At 44.2% G+C, this 15,414-nt stretch overlaps 1 protein-coding gene across 2 annotated transcripts in view; it reads right to left on the bottom strand.

Annotated features, from left to right (window-relative positions):
* Window positions 1-619: 619 nt before the first annotated feature.
* The window catches only part of atxn7l1 (ataxin 7-like 1), a 76,756-nt gene continuing 61,961 nt past the window's right edge, over window positions 620-15,414 (bottom strand). For both annotated transcript variants that reach the window (XM_079494669.1, XM_079494670.1), the window contains 3 exons: window positions 14,828-15,313; window positions 5,317-5,551; window positions 620-796 (listed from right to left, as the gene is read on the bottom strand). In XM_079494669.1, the coding sequence (XP_079350795.1) occupies window positions 767-796; window positions 5,317-5,551; window positions 14,828-15,313 (751 nt within the window). In that variant the 3' untranslated portion in view covers window positions 620-766. The remainder of the gene's footprint in view (window positions 797-5,316; window positions 5,552-14,827; window positions 15,314-15,414) is intronic.

Here is a 15,414-nt window from a genome sequence, read left to right as displayed (position 1 = left end):
GGCATGCTGGATGGAGAGAGGAAGGCATCCACAGAACATGGATAGAGAGAGAAAAGACTGACACACAGAGAGGGAGAGAGAGAGAGAGCGAGAGAGAGAAGAATAAACGAGAGCAGGATAACTGGAGGTTACGCAGTAACCGTGGTTATATAAGAGATATAAGCGAGGCATGTTCTGTTGTCCGCGCCCAAGATTGGACGCGTCCCATAGCGAACTGCCGAGCGTTAGATCTTCATATAACTGATGTTTAGTTCTTACAGTCCATGGTGTCGACGGGTCCTTCAATGTTCAAACTCCCATGAATCAGAGGCAGCTTCCTGGTCACCTAACCAAATACAGGAACCAGAAGTTGGGCCTCAACCAGGGATAGAAAATCATCAACGCCATTGAAAAACTGAAGCGAAAATTCCCTTCCCAGAGAGTTCCAGAAGTATTTTGGTGGATTTAACATGTCCCGTTGTGAAAAGGCCATTTAACCATAGCGTGACCCCCCTGGCAGAATTTCATCCAATCGTCCATCACCGAGGGCGACGTAAAAAAAAGCGGGAACTGTTGTGCCCAAATACGGGCACGCACGGTAGTAATGGGAACAGAGCCAGTGTTGTCGGATTCCTATAAACGACGCCGGATCCCCAGAAGTCATTGCAGCAGAAGTGTGAAACGGTCATGTTTACCATGTGAACCGGGGGCGACGGCATTGAGGCGGAGTGCAAGGTTTGTGAGGTCACAGATCGGATGACATGGGGTGTTTGGCCCAATGTCCAGTCTATATGGAACAGGCTGGGGTCAGTGATGCCTAGCAGAAAGTACAAGACAAAACAAAGTATTGGTATTAGCCAGTGGTGTAAAGCAGGGGTTCTCAACCCGTGGGTCGCGACCCCTCGGGGGGTCGCCAAAATATTTTAGGGGGTCCCCAAATTATTTTCAAAAAAAAAAAAAAAAAAAATAGCAGACCTACAAGCTCGTAGCGCGCCACTCGCGCGCGCTATGAGCTTGTAGATCTGCTATTTTTCAATAGCTAAATTATAACAATGCTTAAAACACCAAAAGGGGTTCCCGCCCAAAATGGTTTAAGGTTATTGTAGCAGTCAATTTATATTGGGGGTCGGGCGGGGCGGGGGTCCCGAGACATTGCCAAAGCATTTCCGGGGGTCCCCGGCCAAAAACGTTGAGAACCCCTGGTGTAAAGTAACCAAGTGAATTGATTTAAGTACTGTACTTGAGTAGCCTGACACACTGAATTTTCATTTCGTTTCACTTCATTATTCAGACTGAAAGCCTTCCCCATGGCAGCAGTTTATGGGATGGGTGTCGTCAAAGCGGCAGTCTTCGGTGATTGGTTCATACTGTACCAACCAATCAGAATAGTAGGAAAGCAGATGACGTTGTTGTCAATCATGTGGCTATGGCTAACCCGTTTGCTAACCAAACAAACACAGCCAACGAGCGCTACTAGCATGTAAACAAAAGCGGTAAAATATGTCGGATGATGATGTTTATAAAACCTCTCATGTCTGTAAAGAAACTATTTATCAACGATTTAACAGCCAGATTGATACGGTCGTGAGTTACCGCAGTGGGGGCAGCCATGTTTGTTGTCTGACGCTGTTGAGTGACAGGGCTGATGGCCAATCAGCTTACTACTTAGCCGACACCGTCGTCGGGAGAGACTCCAGACCTGAATCGCCAGAACATATTTTCTTAATGGGCGTGGCTAGCGATTCAGGGCTGGAGCCAGGCTAGTACCCGAGTACAATTTTGAGGTATTTGTACTGTACGACCTAGAGCAAGTACTTTACTTGAGTATTTCCAATTTTCAGTACTTTTACTTCTACTTGAGTATTTCCAATTCTCAGTACTTTTACTTCTACTCTACTACATCTCGGATCCAAATATTGTACTTTTACCCCACTACATTTATTTGAAAACTGTTTATGAAACTGATTATTATTAGAAAAACATACTTCAGCCCTATATACATTTCGGCCATTTGAAAATCGCCGATCTAGGATGTGTCGCGATGTGACACATTGTGAGCTTGTAGATCTGCTATTTTCAAAAGATTCCTCTTACTCATTTGAAAACTTTAAATGGGACATTCTGCATAATGAGTACTTTACTTTTGGTACTCCAAGTAGATTTTTGATGCCAATACTTTTGTACTTTTATTGAAGTACATTTTGAATTCCGGACTTTTACAAGTTGTAACTATAAGTTGCAGTATTAATACTTTATTTATAATAGTTTATTTTTGGCCTCACTCAGACCTTTACTGCATTGCTGTATTCTTGTTGGATGAATGTTGTGTAGTGTCATGGCCGCCCCAATGCATTTTCAATGGGAGTCACATGGTTTGACACAACATTTGTGTTGTATGAGGGGGAGGGGCGCAGTCGAAACACAGCCGAAAGCCATACAACAGCTTGTAGTCCAAAATGTGGACTACAAACCATGTGACTTCCATTGGAAATGCATTGGGGCGGCCATGACACTACACAACATTCATCCAAAAAGCATACAGCAATGCAGTAAAGGTCTGAGTGAGGCCTTTGGCTTTTTCTGCCTTTATTGATAGGTTGAAAGTAGACTGACAGGAAATGGGGAGAGAGGTGGGGGGGGGGGAGACATGGCAAAGGCCGTTGAGATCGGGAGTCGAACCCGCGGCACGCCGTCAGGCTGGCTCAGCAGCCTAGGTGCCCAGACGGTTGAGCTAACCGCCCGGGGCCAGTACTATCCCATTCTGGGCGGGAACCCCTTTTGGTGTTTTAAGCATTATGTTATGCTTTAGCTATTGAAAAATAGCAGATCTACAAGCTCATATAGCCGCGCCAAGAGCGCTATGATCTGCTATTTTTGAAAAATCGTGAAAATGTGCGTCAAATCTTTTAGTTTTGAACTCAAATCTTTGCTTCTGGAGGGTCCCTGGAACAACATACGGTATTTTCAGATGGGGGGGTCGGCGGCATATTATTATTTTGGGGTCCTTGACATGAAATATTGAGAACCACTGATATAGAAACATGAGGTTTTTCAGGAAAAAAATACATTTTAAAAAGATTTTTTTTTAAAAAATCAGGTCTAAATGGGTTAATACTTTTACGTAAGTAAAACATTTGAGTACTTTCCCCACCTCTGGTATTAGCATTATACCGTAGTGATCCACAGGACAGAGAAGCATAAAGATTGTGATTTATTACAGGCCCTTAAAAGTCAGCGCTCGGCTTCAATCGGTAATGTTGAAAAAACAGAACCCAAGCCAAAAACCTTTTGGTGTAGTCATGGACTCAGACCTGAATTTTAACAGCCACATTAATGAAAAAGAAAGAAACACTCCGCAACATGCAGTGAAAAACTTTAATAGGGAACCAGCAGCAGGCTATCTTTTGGAAGACAGCCTGATGAAGGCCGTATAGGCGGAAACGTTGCTGGTTCCCTATTAACACATTGAGAGCCCACGCAAAACTGCCCAAAATCACTTTCACCTAGAAAATCCATTCACATTTTTTATAATTCAGCTGACTGTGGAGACACATGCTGGAACTTTTTATTTTGAAATGTTTTATAGTTTCTGAGTTATTTAATTTAAAATATATATATATATATTTTTTTTTCAAAGACGTCCACAGACGTCTTGGGCTATGCACGTGCGGTAATACCCAAGACGTCCACAGACGTTTTGGGCACAAAATGTTAAAAGGGTTTTCACTGCATTTGAAGACAGTGTGCGGGTGTTTTGACGTCGGGCACTTGGTTGTCCTTCCCCTACGCACCCGTCGCTTGTAGGTGTGCAAAAGCCTTGCTTTCAACAGCCACATTAACCCATTCAGGCCTGACGTCGAAATTTAAAAAAAAAAAGTTTTCTAAAATCATGACAATTTTCTGAAAGATTTGAGGCACATTTTAACGATTTTTCAAAAATAGCAGACCTACAAGTTCAAGAGTGCCGCGCTATGAGCTTGTAGATCTGCTATTTTTCAATAGCTAAATTATAACCTAATGTATGTAACACCAAAAGGGGTTCCCGCTCAAAATGGGTTAATACCATTACAAAGTCAGACTACTATCGACCTTAATACTATATCACAAATTAAAGGACTCGTGTCTCAGGAGGATTTAGAAAAACTTGTACATGCATTCATCTTCAGAAGACCCAACTACTGTACAGTGCAGTGCACACTGTACAGTACAATGTAATTGTGTATTTATGTACAGGTCTCCCTAAAAAATAATCGATCACACGGCTAATTGGGAACGCTGCTGCTCTAGAGTTCTAAGGGGAGCATATGACTCTATAGTTCTTAGATCTTTACATTGTCTCTCTCGGTCTGTCAAATAATTTATTTCAAAATACCTCTGATATTTTATAAAGCATCGAGTAGTTTAGGGCCAAAATACATGTCTTATCAGTTTCGTTCTTTTCCTTAAAAATAAATAAAAATAAAATCATGAACCATCCGCATCTCTCATGTAATTTGGGACAGGTTTGCTTTCTGTCCCCAGAATCACAACCAAACATGGTTGAAGCAATGTTAAAAAAAAATCACACCCGTGTGAACTGAGTGGTGTAAGGTTTTATATAGCATGATCAGCTGTGGTCTGACGTAATGTCTGACGTAATGAAATAAGGTAAGGTATTATGTAGCCTGATCAGCTCTGATCTGACGTAATGAAATCACACCTGGATGTGATTTCACAACTGGCTTTTTTTGCGCAGAAAAAATGACCATGGTTGCTACGGTCATCCAGTTCACCCGGGTGTGATTTAATTACGTCAGAAATTATTTTGAACATAGCAACCATGCTCATTTTTTTCTGCACACAAAAGCCAGTTGTAGGAGTGGTTTACACCACTCAATAGGAGTGGTTTACACCACTCAAAAAATGTATCTGGGGAAAAAAAAGAAGGAAATCTGCAGGTCTGCTTAAACTATTCTTTAACCATTCTTCTGCAGGTGTTTATATTAGAAAAAATCACACCTGTGTGAACTGAGTGGTGTAAGGTATTATATAGCCTGATCAGCTGTGTTCTGACGTAATGTCTGACGTAATGAAATCAGCATCAACCAATCAGCATCAACCATGCTCATTTTTTTTGCACAGACAGACAGACAGACAGACAGACTAACAAAGCCAGTTGTAGGAGTGGTTTACACCACTCAATAAAACATTACCATTGTAAAGATAAATCAAATGTACATTTTCAGGGACTGATCAGAGTATCACTGTGTGTGTAAAATCTATAAAGGACCAGGGTTAAGAGAAAGTGAGAGAGAGAGACGACACAAATACAAAACAACGCGAGACAGAATAATTTACCTGTCTGGGTGAGTCGGGCCCTGAGGCCAGTATGCTCCCGGTCCCGTTTCCCTTCCAGAAGAGACTCTCCACCAGGCCTCCCGCCCTGCTCAGCTTGCTGGTCCTTCCCCCGTCCGAGCTGGGACTCCGCCTCTTCTTCCCGTCCAATCCTCCTCCTCCTCCTCCTGAGGGGGTCTGCTGGTCCTTGCTGGGGGAGTAGGGGACGCTGGTGGTTGTGCTGCTGGGGTGTTCCAGGCTGGAGGTGGCATCAGCACAAGTTAGTGGGCTCTAGAATTCCGTTTGTTAAAAAGGTGCAAAGTCAAGGTTTTAGAAATTTGCATCCTATATTAAAATTGGCGGAACACCACAAACGTAACGTGGCAGAAACGATGTTCACGTGTCGGCCATGAGAATCACACCGGGGGGCACAAATTGCACAAATATGGGGCGCTACAGCAGAGTTACAGCAGTGTTTAACCCATTCAGGCCTGACGTCGAAATTTAAAAAAAAATGTTTTCTAAATCATGACAATTTTCGGAAAGATTTGAGGCACATTTTAACGATTTTTCAAAAATAGCAGCCCTACAAGTTCATAGCGCGCCACTCGGTGGCGCGCTATGAACTTGTAGATCATGTTGCTTATGGAAGGAAAGAAACATGCGCAGTTGAGACCAAGGAAGCTGAACGCGGAAGTGTTGGCTGCATGAGCCCATTGCGCATGTTTCTTTCCTTCCATGGAGCACCATAAGCAACATGGCGCCGCCCGTACCGTCTTCGCGTCTCGTCCTCTTTAGACAGTCCTTGGGTTGGCAGAGGAAGTGTAGCGCCCAGGATTACATTAGATAATTGACACTGGGTGAAATAAATGGGTTGCAAAATCGTGGGACAAAAAAAAAGAAAGAAAAAGACCGATGGCCATAACTCGCTGACCTTTGCTCTGATCAGCGAAGTATATAGGACTGGATTTGAAGGCCGAACATCATGGTTCTACACTTGGAAGTCAAGGTTCTAGACATGTATTTGTTCAAAACTACAAAGTCAGGGTTCTGCGTTCTAGAATGAAACACGTGCCCAAGACGTCTGTGGACGTCTTTGGTATTACCGCACGTGCAGTGCCCAAGACGTCTGTGGACGCCTTTGGAAAAAAAAAATATATATATATATATATTTTTTTTTAATATTTTAATACGTGGTGCCAACGTTTGTGTTTTCGCCATTGAGAATGCATTGGGCGTTTAAATTAAATAACTCAGAAACTATAAAACATTTCAAAATAAAAAGTTCCAGCATGTGTCTCCACAGTCAGCTGATTTAAAAAAAAAAAGAATGGATTTTCTAGGTGAAAGTGATTTTCACCCACTTTTGCGTGGCCGCACAAAGTGTTAAAAACAACAGTCAGGGTTCTAAAATGCTACCGTTTCCCCCAGAGTCCTCAGAAAGACCACAGACAAAACAAGGAGATACAAGGTGGAGAAGAGCCGTTGCGCAATAAGTCACAGAGATTTACTGTGCCATAATTATGACCTGCTGTGACATAATGAGGCTGTTGTCGCTGGAAGATGAAAACGTTGAGGCGCCGCGAAAAATATTGACTGTTTGGTAACAGTCTATAATTTGATGCAACCCAGAAGTGATTCCGTCGACTAACACTATGACTGAAAATGTCCGTCGGCTACCCTTTTTCACTGATGAAAACCAAGTAAAAACGAAATATAAACTAAGCTATGATGACTAAAACGAAGACTGAATATATGTATTTGTTTCATCAACAAATAAAGACTAGACTAAAATGTTTGGGAGGGACTAGTGGAGAAGAGATCCAGTAGAAGTAAAAGACAAGTTGTTTTACGGGTTGGTTGCGTTCGGGTGTTGCGCTCTGAAAATAGCAGATCTACAAGCTTGTAGATAGTCTATTTTCAGCATGCGACCAAGTGCAAAATATGCCATTACGACTGCTTCAAGGCTCGCCAAAACACCTTTTAGTCGACAAAATCAACTGTAGATTTAGTCGACTAAAATCTTACGATATTTAGTAGACTAGACCAAAACTAGACTAACACTAATACATTTCAGATGACTAAAATATGACAATAACTAAATTATCCAAAAGAATGACTAAAACTGATGTATTTCAGAACAACATGGGAAAAAACAAGTCTGCAGTGACATCCAACTGGTCAGGCTAGAGCGGATTACAATTATGCTAATACAATTATGCTAATGTTTAGTCTGTCAATTGAGCTCTCACAGAGAATGAGATAGAATGGAGAAAATGAACAGTCGCTTATTATTTTTTTGCTCAAGTTTAACTGGTGTGTGTCCCCACTGGTGGCATAATGGTTCTCAAAGTGGGGTCCAGAGACCCTGCAGGGGTCCTTGCCGGGGGGGGTCCGTAGCAATGAGAGAAATAGTTTAACCACTTAAGTGGCTTAAGCGCTATTATACAAAAAAATCACACCCGTGTGAAGTAAGTGGTGCAACTCCGTGTGGGTCCCCGGAACTACCAGACCCGCAGGAACGAAATGGTCGAGAAATGACAGAGTTACCGTGTGGGGGTCCCCGGGGGTCCAGACCCCCAGGAACGCGCCCAGGGGGCCGGGCCGGTTCCTGGCGAGCCGCCCCAGGTCCGAAACGGTTGAGAAATGACAGAGTTACCGTGTGGGGGTCCCCAGGGGGTCCCTCTACTGTACTGTCCCTGTACTGTACTGTCACACCTGAAATCATCATATATACAGTTAATATGTATGTGTGTGTTAGGCTGCACAACAGTGACACTTGGTTTTGAAAACCAACCAAATGCTATTTTCGTGCTCGGACAGACACGGCCAGGCAGCCAGAGACACACAAAGCTCCGTAATTAAGTGGTTGCACCACTTAATAAACATGTTTAATGGCACAACGTCACAATGCATCACATCGTCACATGTTGTGACCACGTGGATGTGTTATTTTTGTCGCTTTTCTTTTTACATTTTTAAAAGAAAACAAAAAGAAAAGCGACATGCCCAAAAATACGGACACCCGGTTGAAAGTGGTTAATTTGACGAGGTAGAAGCCATTATCCCAGTGAGAGAACGTGTAAGAATTATCATAGGTTTCTCTCTCTAGTCTACACCTACTGTACATGTCGTACAGTAGAGCAATTTGCAGAATTATGCACTAAATCTCATCCAACAACAAATGTGGGGTTTCTGGGCACAAAATCTTTCCAAATGGGTCGTCCGTGGTCTAGTACATATCAATTTGGGCGGTCCTGTATGACACTGTATGATTTAGTGGTTGCTCAGCAGTACATGATGCCAAATCCTTGAGTAGGACTGAAGCCCATTAGTGTCCTCCTTGGAGGATCTTTCTGTGCAGCGTGCCATAGCTTCGTCTGATTTAACACATTTTGGGCGGGAACCCCTTTTGGTGTTTTAAACATTACTAGCCCTTACCCGTTGTGAGATATTGCCCCCCCTCCTTGTGGCCGTGGGGGGTACTGCGCCCTGGGTGCGTATCGCATTTTTAATTCACTAATAAATTCATTATTAATTTATAATTTGTTAAATTGGAAAAAGGGCTTCGTTAAGACCTCCAATATTATTATGGTCAATGCCTGTGTGAAAAGTGGGAGAGATTGGTGCAGGCAGTGAGGAGATACGGCGGTGTTTCTGACAGACAGACAGACACACATTCAGACAGACATTGACTGAATTATAGTATGATGATGATGATGATGATGATGATGATGATGATGATGATGATGATGATGATGATGATGATGATGATGATGATGATGATGATGATGATGATGATGATGATGATGATGATGATGATGATGATGATGATGATGATGATGATGATGATGATGATGATGATGATGATGATGATGATGATGATGATGATGATGATGATGATATAATTTAGCTATTGAAAAATAGCAGATCTACAAGCTCGTAGCGCGCCACTCGGTGGCGCGCTACGAGCTTGTAGGTCTGCTATTTTTGAAAAATATTTCAGAGCGAACATTTTTAACTCAAATCTTTTGGGGGGGGTTTCTGGAACAACATTTTCAGATGGGGGTTGGTGGCCAATTACATATAATTGTTGGGGTGCTTGACATGAAATATTGAGAACCACTGATACAGTTTTCAGAAAACTGTCAGGATTTAGAAGACTTTTTTTTAGACTTTTTTAAAATGTCGATGTTAGGCCAGGACTGAGAACTGATTCTACAAAATGTCTTCTAAATCATGACAGTTTTCTGAAAAGCCTATGTTTCTATATAAGTGGTTTTCAAACTATTTAATGTCAAGGACCTCAACAATTATATGTAATTGGCCGCCGACCTCCCATCTGAAAATATGTTGTTCCATGGACACCCCCCCCCCCCATATATATTCAAAGATTTGCGCCACATTTTCACAATTGTTTCAAAAATAGCAGATCTACAAGCCGTGCTATGAGCTTGTAGATCTGCTATTGTAGATAGCTAAAGTATAACATAATCCTGAAAACGTCAAAAGGGGTTCCCGTCATGAATGGGTTAATAAGGAAATAATAAACTACAAATACTTGGTTGTGTGCCGCCAACCAACCAACCCGTTGATGTTTACATCCATGTCTGTCACACCCAGTGTAGTGAAGGAATTTGAAAATGTATGCTTGTTGTATGCATGTTACTATATTGACATGTCTGATTGTTTCCCCCAGATTATCGTGGCCTTGATCCTTGACCAACACAATCTTATAATTTAATAATGTTACACTATTATACTTTTGTGTGAAATCTTGTCATAATAACTTTTTTCTTCTTTTTTTTTTGCGGCTTTCGCCTTTATTTTATATTTTTTATAGAGGGTCAGACAGTAGGCTGGACAGGAAATGAGGGAGAGAGATGGGGGAGTGACATGCAGTAAAGGCCGTCGGGATCGGGAGTCGAACCCGCGGCACACTGCCAGACTCGGACTACCAGGCCAAGAGGCCTGGACCGCTGAGCCACGACCCAGGCCATCATAATTACTTTTAAATGAATTACATTTTGAGTTGGGTCCAAAGAAAACATGCTTTTTGGTGATCTCACAGTGACCCTGAACTTCGACGGCCATATTCTGTTCCTCGCCATTGAGGCTGAGTGGACGTTTATGTAACATCTGTGTGATTAAATTCCCTCCAGGCGTCCCTGAGATATCATGTTCACGAGAACATGATATCATAGTGACTAACAATGCCACGGCTGTCGCCGGTGGTGGCATAAAAACTCAAAATCAGTAAAATCTTAAATCTGTCATTCTAAACTCAAAAGTCCATTTAAATTAATTCAATACAGGCAATTTAAACTCAATACAATACAGCAAAAAAAAAAATCTGTAGAGTCACGGTAAACATTTTTGAGGGGCGCTAATCCCTCCTATGCCCAGCTTTCCGGGTTTGCGTAAACACACAAACATTGAAGACAAAAGTGAAGACGGAAAAGTGAGGACGCAAATTGCGATTGGCCAGAATGAGATGATGTATGATGATAAGAGCGCCCCTCACTGTCCCTGGTTGGGTCCATGGCTGGGTCTGTCCGAGCACGAAAATAGCGTTTGGTTTGTTTTCACAACCAAGTGTCACTGTTGCACAGCCTTACACATTTTAACTGTAAATACTATATGATGATTTCGGGTGTGACAGTACAGTACAGTGACAGTACAGTACAGTAGAGGGACCCCCACACGGTAACTCTGTCATTTATCAACCGTTTCGGACGCGAGGTGGCTTGCCGGAAACCGGGCCGGCACCCTGGGTGCGTTCCTGCGGGTCTGGAAGTTCCGGGGAGCCCCCGGGGACCGCCACACGGAGTTGCACCACTTACTTCACACGGGTGTGATTTTTTTTTTTAATTCAGTAGTCAATTTTAATTCACAACTCTAAATCTATTAAAAAAATCAATACAGTCAATTTTGTCCCATCTTCCAGGTGACTTGTTAGTGACTTAGTGAACTGCTTATTCTCGTCATCTTCCTCGACCGCAGTCAAGATAAAAATGACCATGACTATTGGTCAAGTCAATCAGTTTTTCCGAGTACCATTACTTACTCCTCTTCGTCCCCTAGGCTATGGGACATAAGGCTTCAATGAGCGCTCTCCATTTCATCCCATCCCTGGCAGCATGTAGCGCCTCTCCTCCCCAGGACAGGTTGATCTGTTCCAGCCCCTGCGTCACAGTTCTGCGCCAGGTGGTTTTTGGGCCTCCCAGGTTTTCTCTTTCCTGGTGGTGTCCATCTTAACCCATTTTGACCTGAGATCAGATTCTAAAAATGTCTTCTACATCCTGACAGTTTTCTGATTTCTTCGATTTTTCAAAAATAGCAGACCTACCAGCTCGTAGCGCGCCACTCGGTGGCGCGCTATGAGCTTGTAGATCTGCTATTTTTCAATAGCTAAAGCATAACATAATGCTAACACCAAAAGGGGTTTCCGCCCAGGGTTAAGGCCACCTTTGTGATGTGGCCCTGCTCCATCCTCAGCACATGTCCTATAGCCATCTCAGACGTCGATGTGTAAATCTCCTCGGTGATGCTCTGGCTCCCTGTTTGTTTATACAGTTCATTATTAAAGAGATTTTATTTGGCCAAAAGATCTGGCATATTCGCCGGAGGCGTCGGTTGTGGAACACTTACATTTTTCCTCACGTCTGATTCAATTACTCGCCAGGTCTCGGAGCCGTACAGCAGAACAGACTTTACGTTGCTGTTTGTATAGGAGCATCTTGGTTTCAAGGCTGTTGTAGTGGCAAACTTCCTCTTCTTTAAGTTTGCACACTTAAATGTAGCAGTCTATGGTTAGGGCAAAAGCTTGACGCACAAAAGGAGTTCTTCACAGTATTGTACAAAAAAAAGGTTCTTTACTTTGATCAAAAAACAATACAAAAACTTATTTCCTTTCTGTGTGTGTATGTGTGGTCAAAAACTGTGTTGCTCCAAAGCTGCTTCACTTCACACTGCCAGCAAACCCCCCAGACAATATGAGTTGCTAATCAACATGGCAAGGAGCATCCCATTGGCTAAGGCTCATTAATACAATTAACTCAGAACCCAGAGCTGCATTCTACAGGTCATGTTAACCTCCTAATATCACACAGGTGCATTGGATAGGACTCGTTAACCCCCACTATGGCTCTTACAGCTGTATTGCTTTGACCTCCAGATGGAACGGAGTTGGGGGAAAAGGCACCCTGAGCCTTTCCCAGCCTTGCCTTTATGTCCTTCCATGCCCCGCTGTCCTTACTGAGGAGGCTGCCCAGATCGGTGAAGTCTTCCACAAGCTCAAGTGGTTCCTCATCAATAATGAGGGGTTGTGTGAGGGTGGAGTTGACACACAACACTTGTGTTCTGGAGTTGTTGATACCGAGTCCAACCTGCCTGGCAGAGTTGTTTTAGCCTGTCACTTTTAGCCTGCATGTTGTTGTGGTTGGTTGATAGGAGAGCAAGATCGTCTTCAGAGTACTATGTCTTTGACCATTGGTGGAACATTTAGACCTTATATTGTCATTATGTTGTTCACCTTTGCCTTGTGCTATTTCAAGAGTTTTAGGCAATTGAAAACTTGAAATTGCCAATTGGACATTCTGCACAATGAGTACTTTTACTTTTGGTACTTTCAGTACATTACTACATACTTTAGTACTTTTACCCAAGTACATTTTGGATTCCGGATTTTTACTTGTAACAGAGTATTTCTATATCCGGTATTGATACTTTTTTGGTGTTAGCATTATGTATTAAAAATAGCAGATCTACAAGCTCATAGCGCGCCACTCGGTGCAAGGGGCCAGTGAGCAGTGGCGGCTCCAGACCATTTTTACTGGGGGAGCTATAAGGGAGCTTGACTAATAATGGAGGTGCTATGTCCCGCTATGCGGGACGATTTTTTTGTTGTTAGGCCTACCATTAGGAGAGATAACAGGCCGTGTTGATCAAAATAACATGTTTTCTAAGTTCTCTAATTGTGTAGACTTAAATTAACTTAAGTAACGCAGCTGTTTAACAAATTCAACTCTTGAGTGTAAAATTGAACCAAATGGACACACTTGGTTTCATTTTACACTCTCAAGAGTTCAAGATTTATAAGGGTTCATTTGGTTACCAACTCTCCATTTAGCTGGGGACCACCTGGAACCCCCTCAGGGACCACTGGTGGTCCCCGGACCACTGGTTCAATCAGAACCACTGCTTTTCAAGTTTTAAATACTCTTATCAACATGGGAGAATGCTTGCTTTATTGCAAATGCCATGGAAGAGGGAAACAAAATCATAAACACAACTCAACACACAGTCTCTCACACACACACACACACACACACACACACACACACACACACACACACACACACACACACACACACACACACACACACACACACACACACACACACACACACACACACACACACACACACACACACACACACACACCCAGGCGAGAGCTCTCTCTCCGGGGACCGCATGTAAATCCGACGGAGCATTAGTCCGACATGCGGACGCATCTCGGACTAGTGTCTGCTCCCGTGCTCTCTCCTGTAAGCACGCACGCAGTCAGGCTGTCAACATTAGCTTTAGCATTAGCATGGTCTGTGTAGCATCAAGCTATCACAACTGACTGCTATGTTTGTCAACCAAAACTGCCAGAGTTTTGCTTTTGCCCAATTCAAAGAGCTTCTGATCTAACACATTGTGGAGCAAATTAATTAATAACGAGCCCAACGAACGCCACGACTCGAGTGCTCACAGCTCAACTGCCCAGCCCACACTGGTAGTAGGCTACACTCTGCGCACCGGTCCTGCACAGGCTGACGGACGAGTCACTGGGAGAGAGAGTGGGGAGAGAGGCGGGGCTCACTGACTGCCTGCATTCACATGAATGCGTCTCAACCATTCTGTCAAACTTCACCGTGCGTTAATCGCGCGTTAAGTGGGGGAAAAATGTATTTTTTTTTTGAGAATTTCTTGGGGGTGCTACAGGGGTGCTATGGGATTTTTGGAGGTGCTATAGCCCCCGCAAGCCCCCCCCCAGCGCCGCCCCTGCCAGTGAGGCTTTCCAACGTTGAAGCTCTGGGCCCTAGCGGTAAGAGGAGGGACTGCAGGCGGACGCGTGGAAGTATGACGAGGAAACCCCGTGCAGCTGGGCTTTAACGTTGAGCGCGTTTGCACTTCCGCATTTTGGGCACCAAATTTTGGTGCCCAAATCGAAAAAAGGTGGAAGTAGACGGTCCTTCCGGGTGCTTCAAAACGCCACTGAGCAACTTCCACTGACATGAATAGCGGGGGGGGGAGGAGCTTCGCGCCAGATCAGTCTCTATCCTTTTATATACTATCCTATCCTTTTATATATAGCTTGTAGATCTGCTATTTTTGAATTTTTTTTTTGAAAAATCGTGAAAATATTTATTTAGAGGATTTGGAAGAACTTTTAAATTTTTTGAGGTCAGGCCTAAATGGGTTAAGCAAAACATTTGAGTTTTTTTTTTACTTTTTCAAGCATTGTTGACCAGTGTTGACCACCCACCTGTTCTGAGCACTGTGGCTTTGACCTCCATCCGTCCTGGCCAGCCAGGCCTCTCCCTTGCTCCCTGGACAGCTTCCCCCGCGCCCGGGGGCCCCTCCTGCGAGCGTGGCCGGCCGCCGAGCCCCCCCTGCCCTGGGGGAACGCCGGATGGTCGCCGCCGCCGTTGCTCTTGTGGCCATCGACGTTCGGAGAGGAAGAAGAGGAAGACGAGAGCGACGAAGACAACGACAAAGACGGAGACGAGGGGTACGCGGCGGCGGCGGCGGGCCTCCTCTTCTTGGCATCCGCCGCCGAATCCTCCCTCTCTCTGGCGGGACGCCCCGGTCTGGGGGCCGTTGTTGGTGCCGGCGGTGCCATCCCGGGGTTTCCCCCCCGCCGCGGAGACGGGGGCCGAAGGACCCCGCGGGGCGACGACGCCGCCTGCCGAGGAGGCCGAGCGGGGCGTTGGAGAGACAGAGGAGGCTTTCTGCTGCTAGCGGCACCTTCCTGAAAGAGCAACAACGGGACGATTACAGTCAACATCCATGGAGGAATATCAGCACGCACGCACGCGCGCACACACACACACCCCACCCCACCCCACCCCC

This window comes from Electrona antarctica (genome assembly GCF_951216825.1).
Source record: "Electrona antarctica genome assembly, chromosome: 23".
Lineage (NCBI taxonomy): Eukaryota > Metazoa > Chordata > Actinopteri > Myctophiformes > Myctophidae > Electrona > Electrona antarctica.
This window is presented reverse-complemented; position numbering and strand designations above follow the sequence as displayed.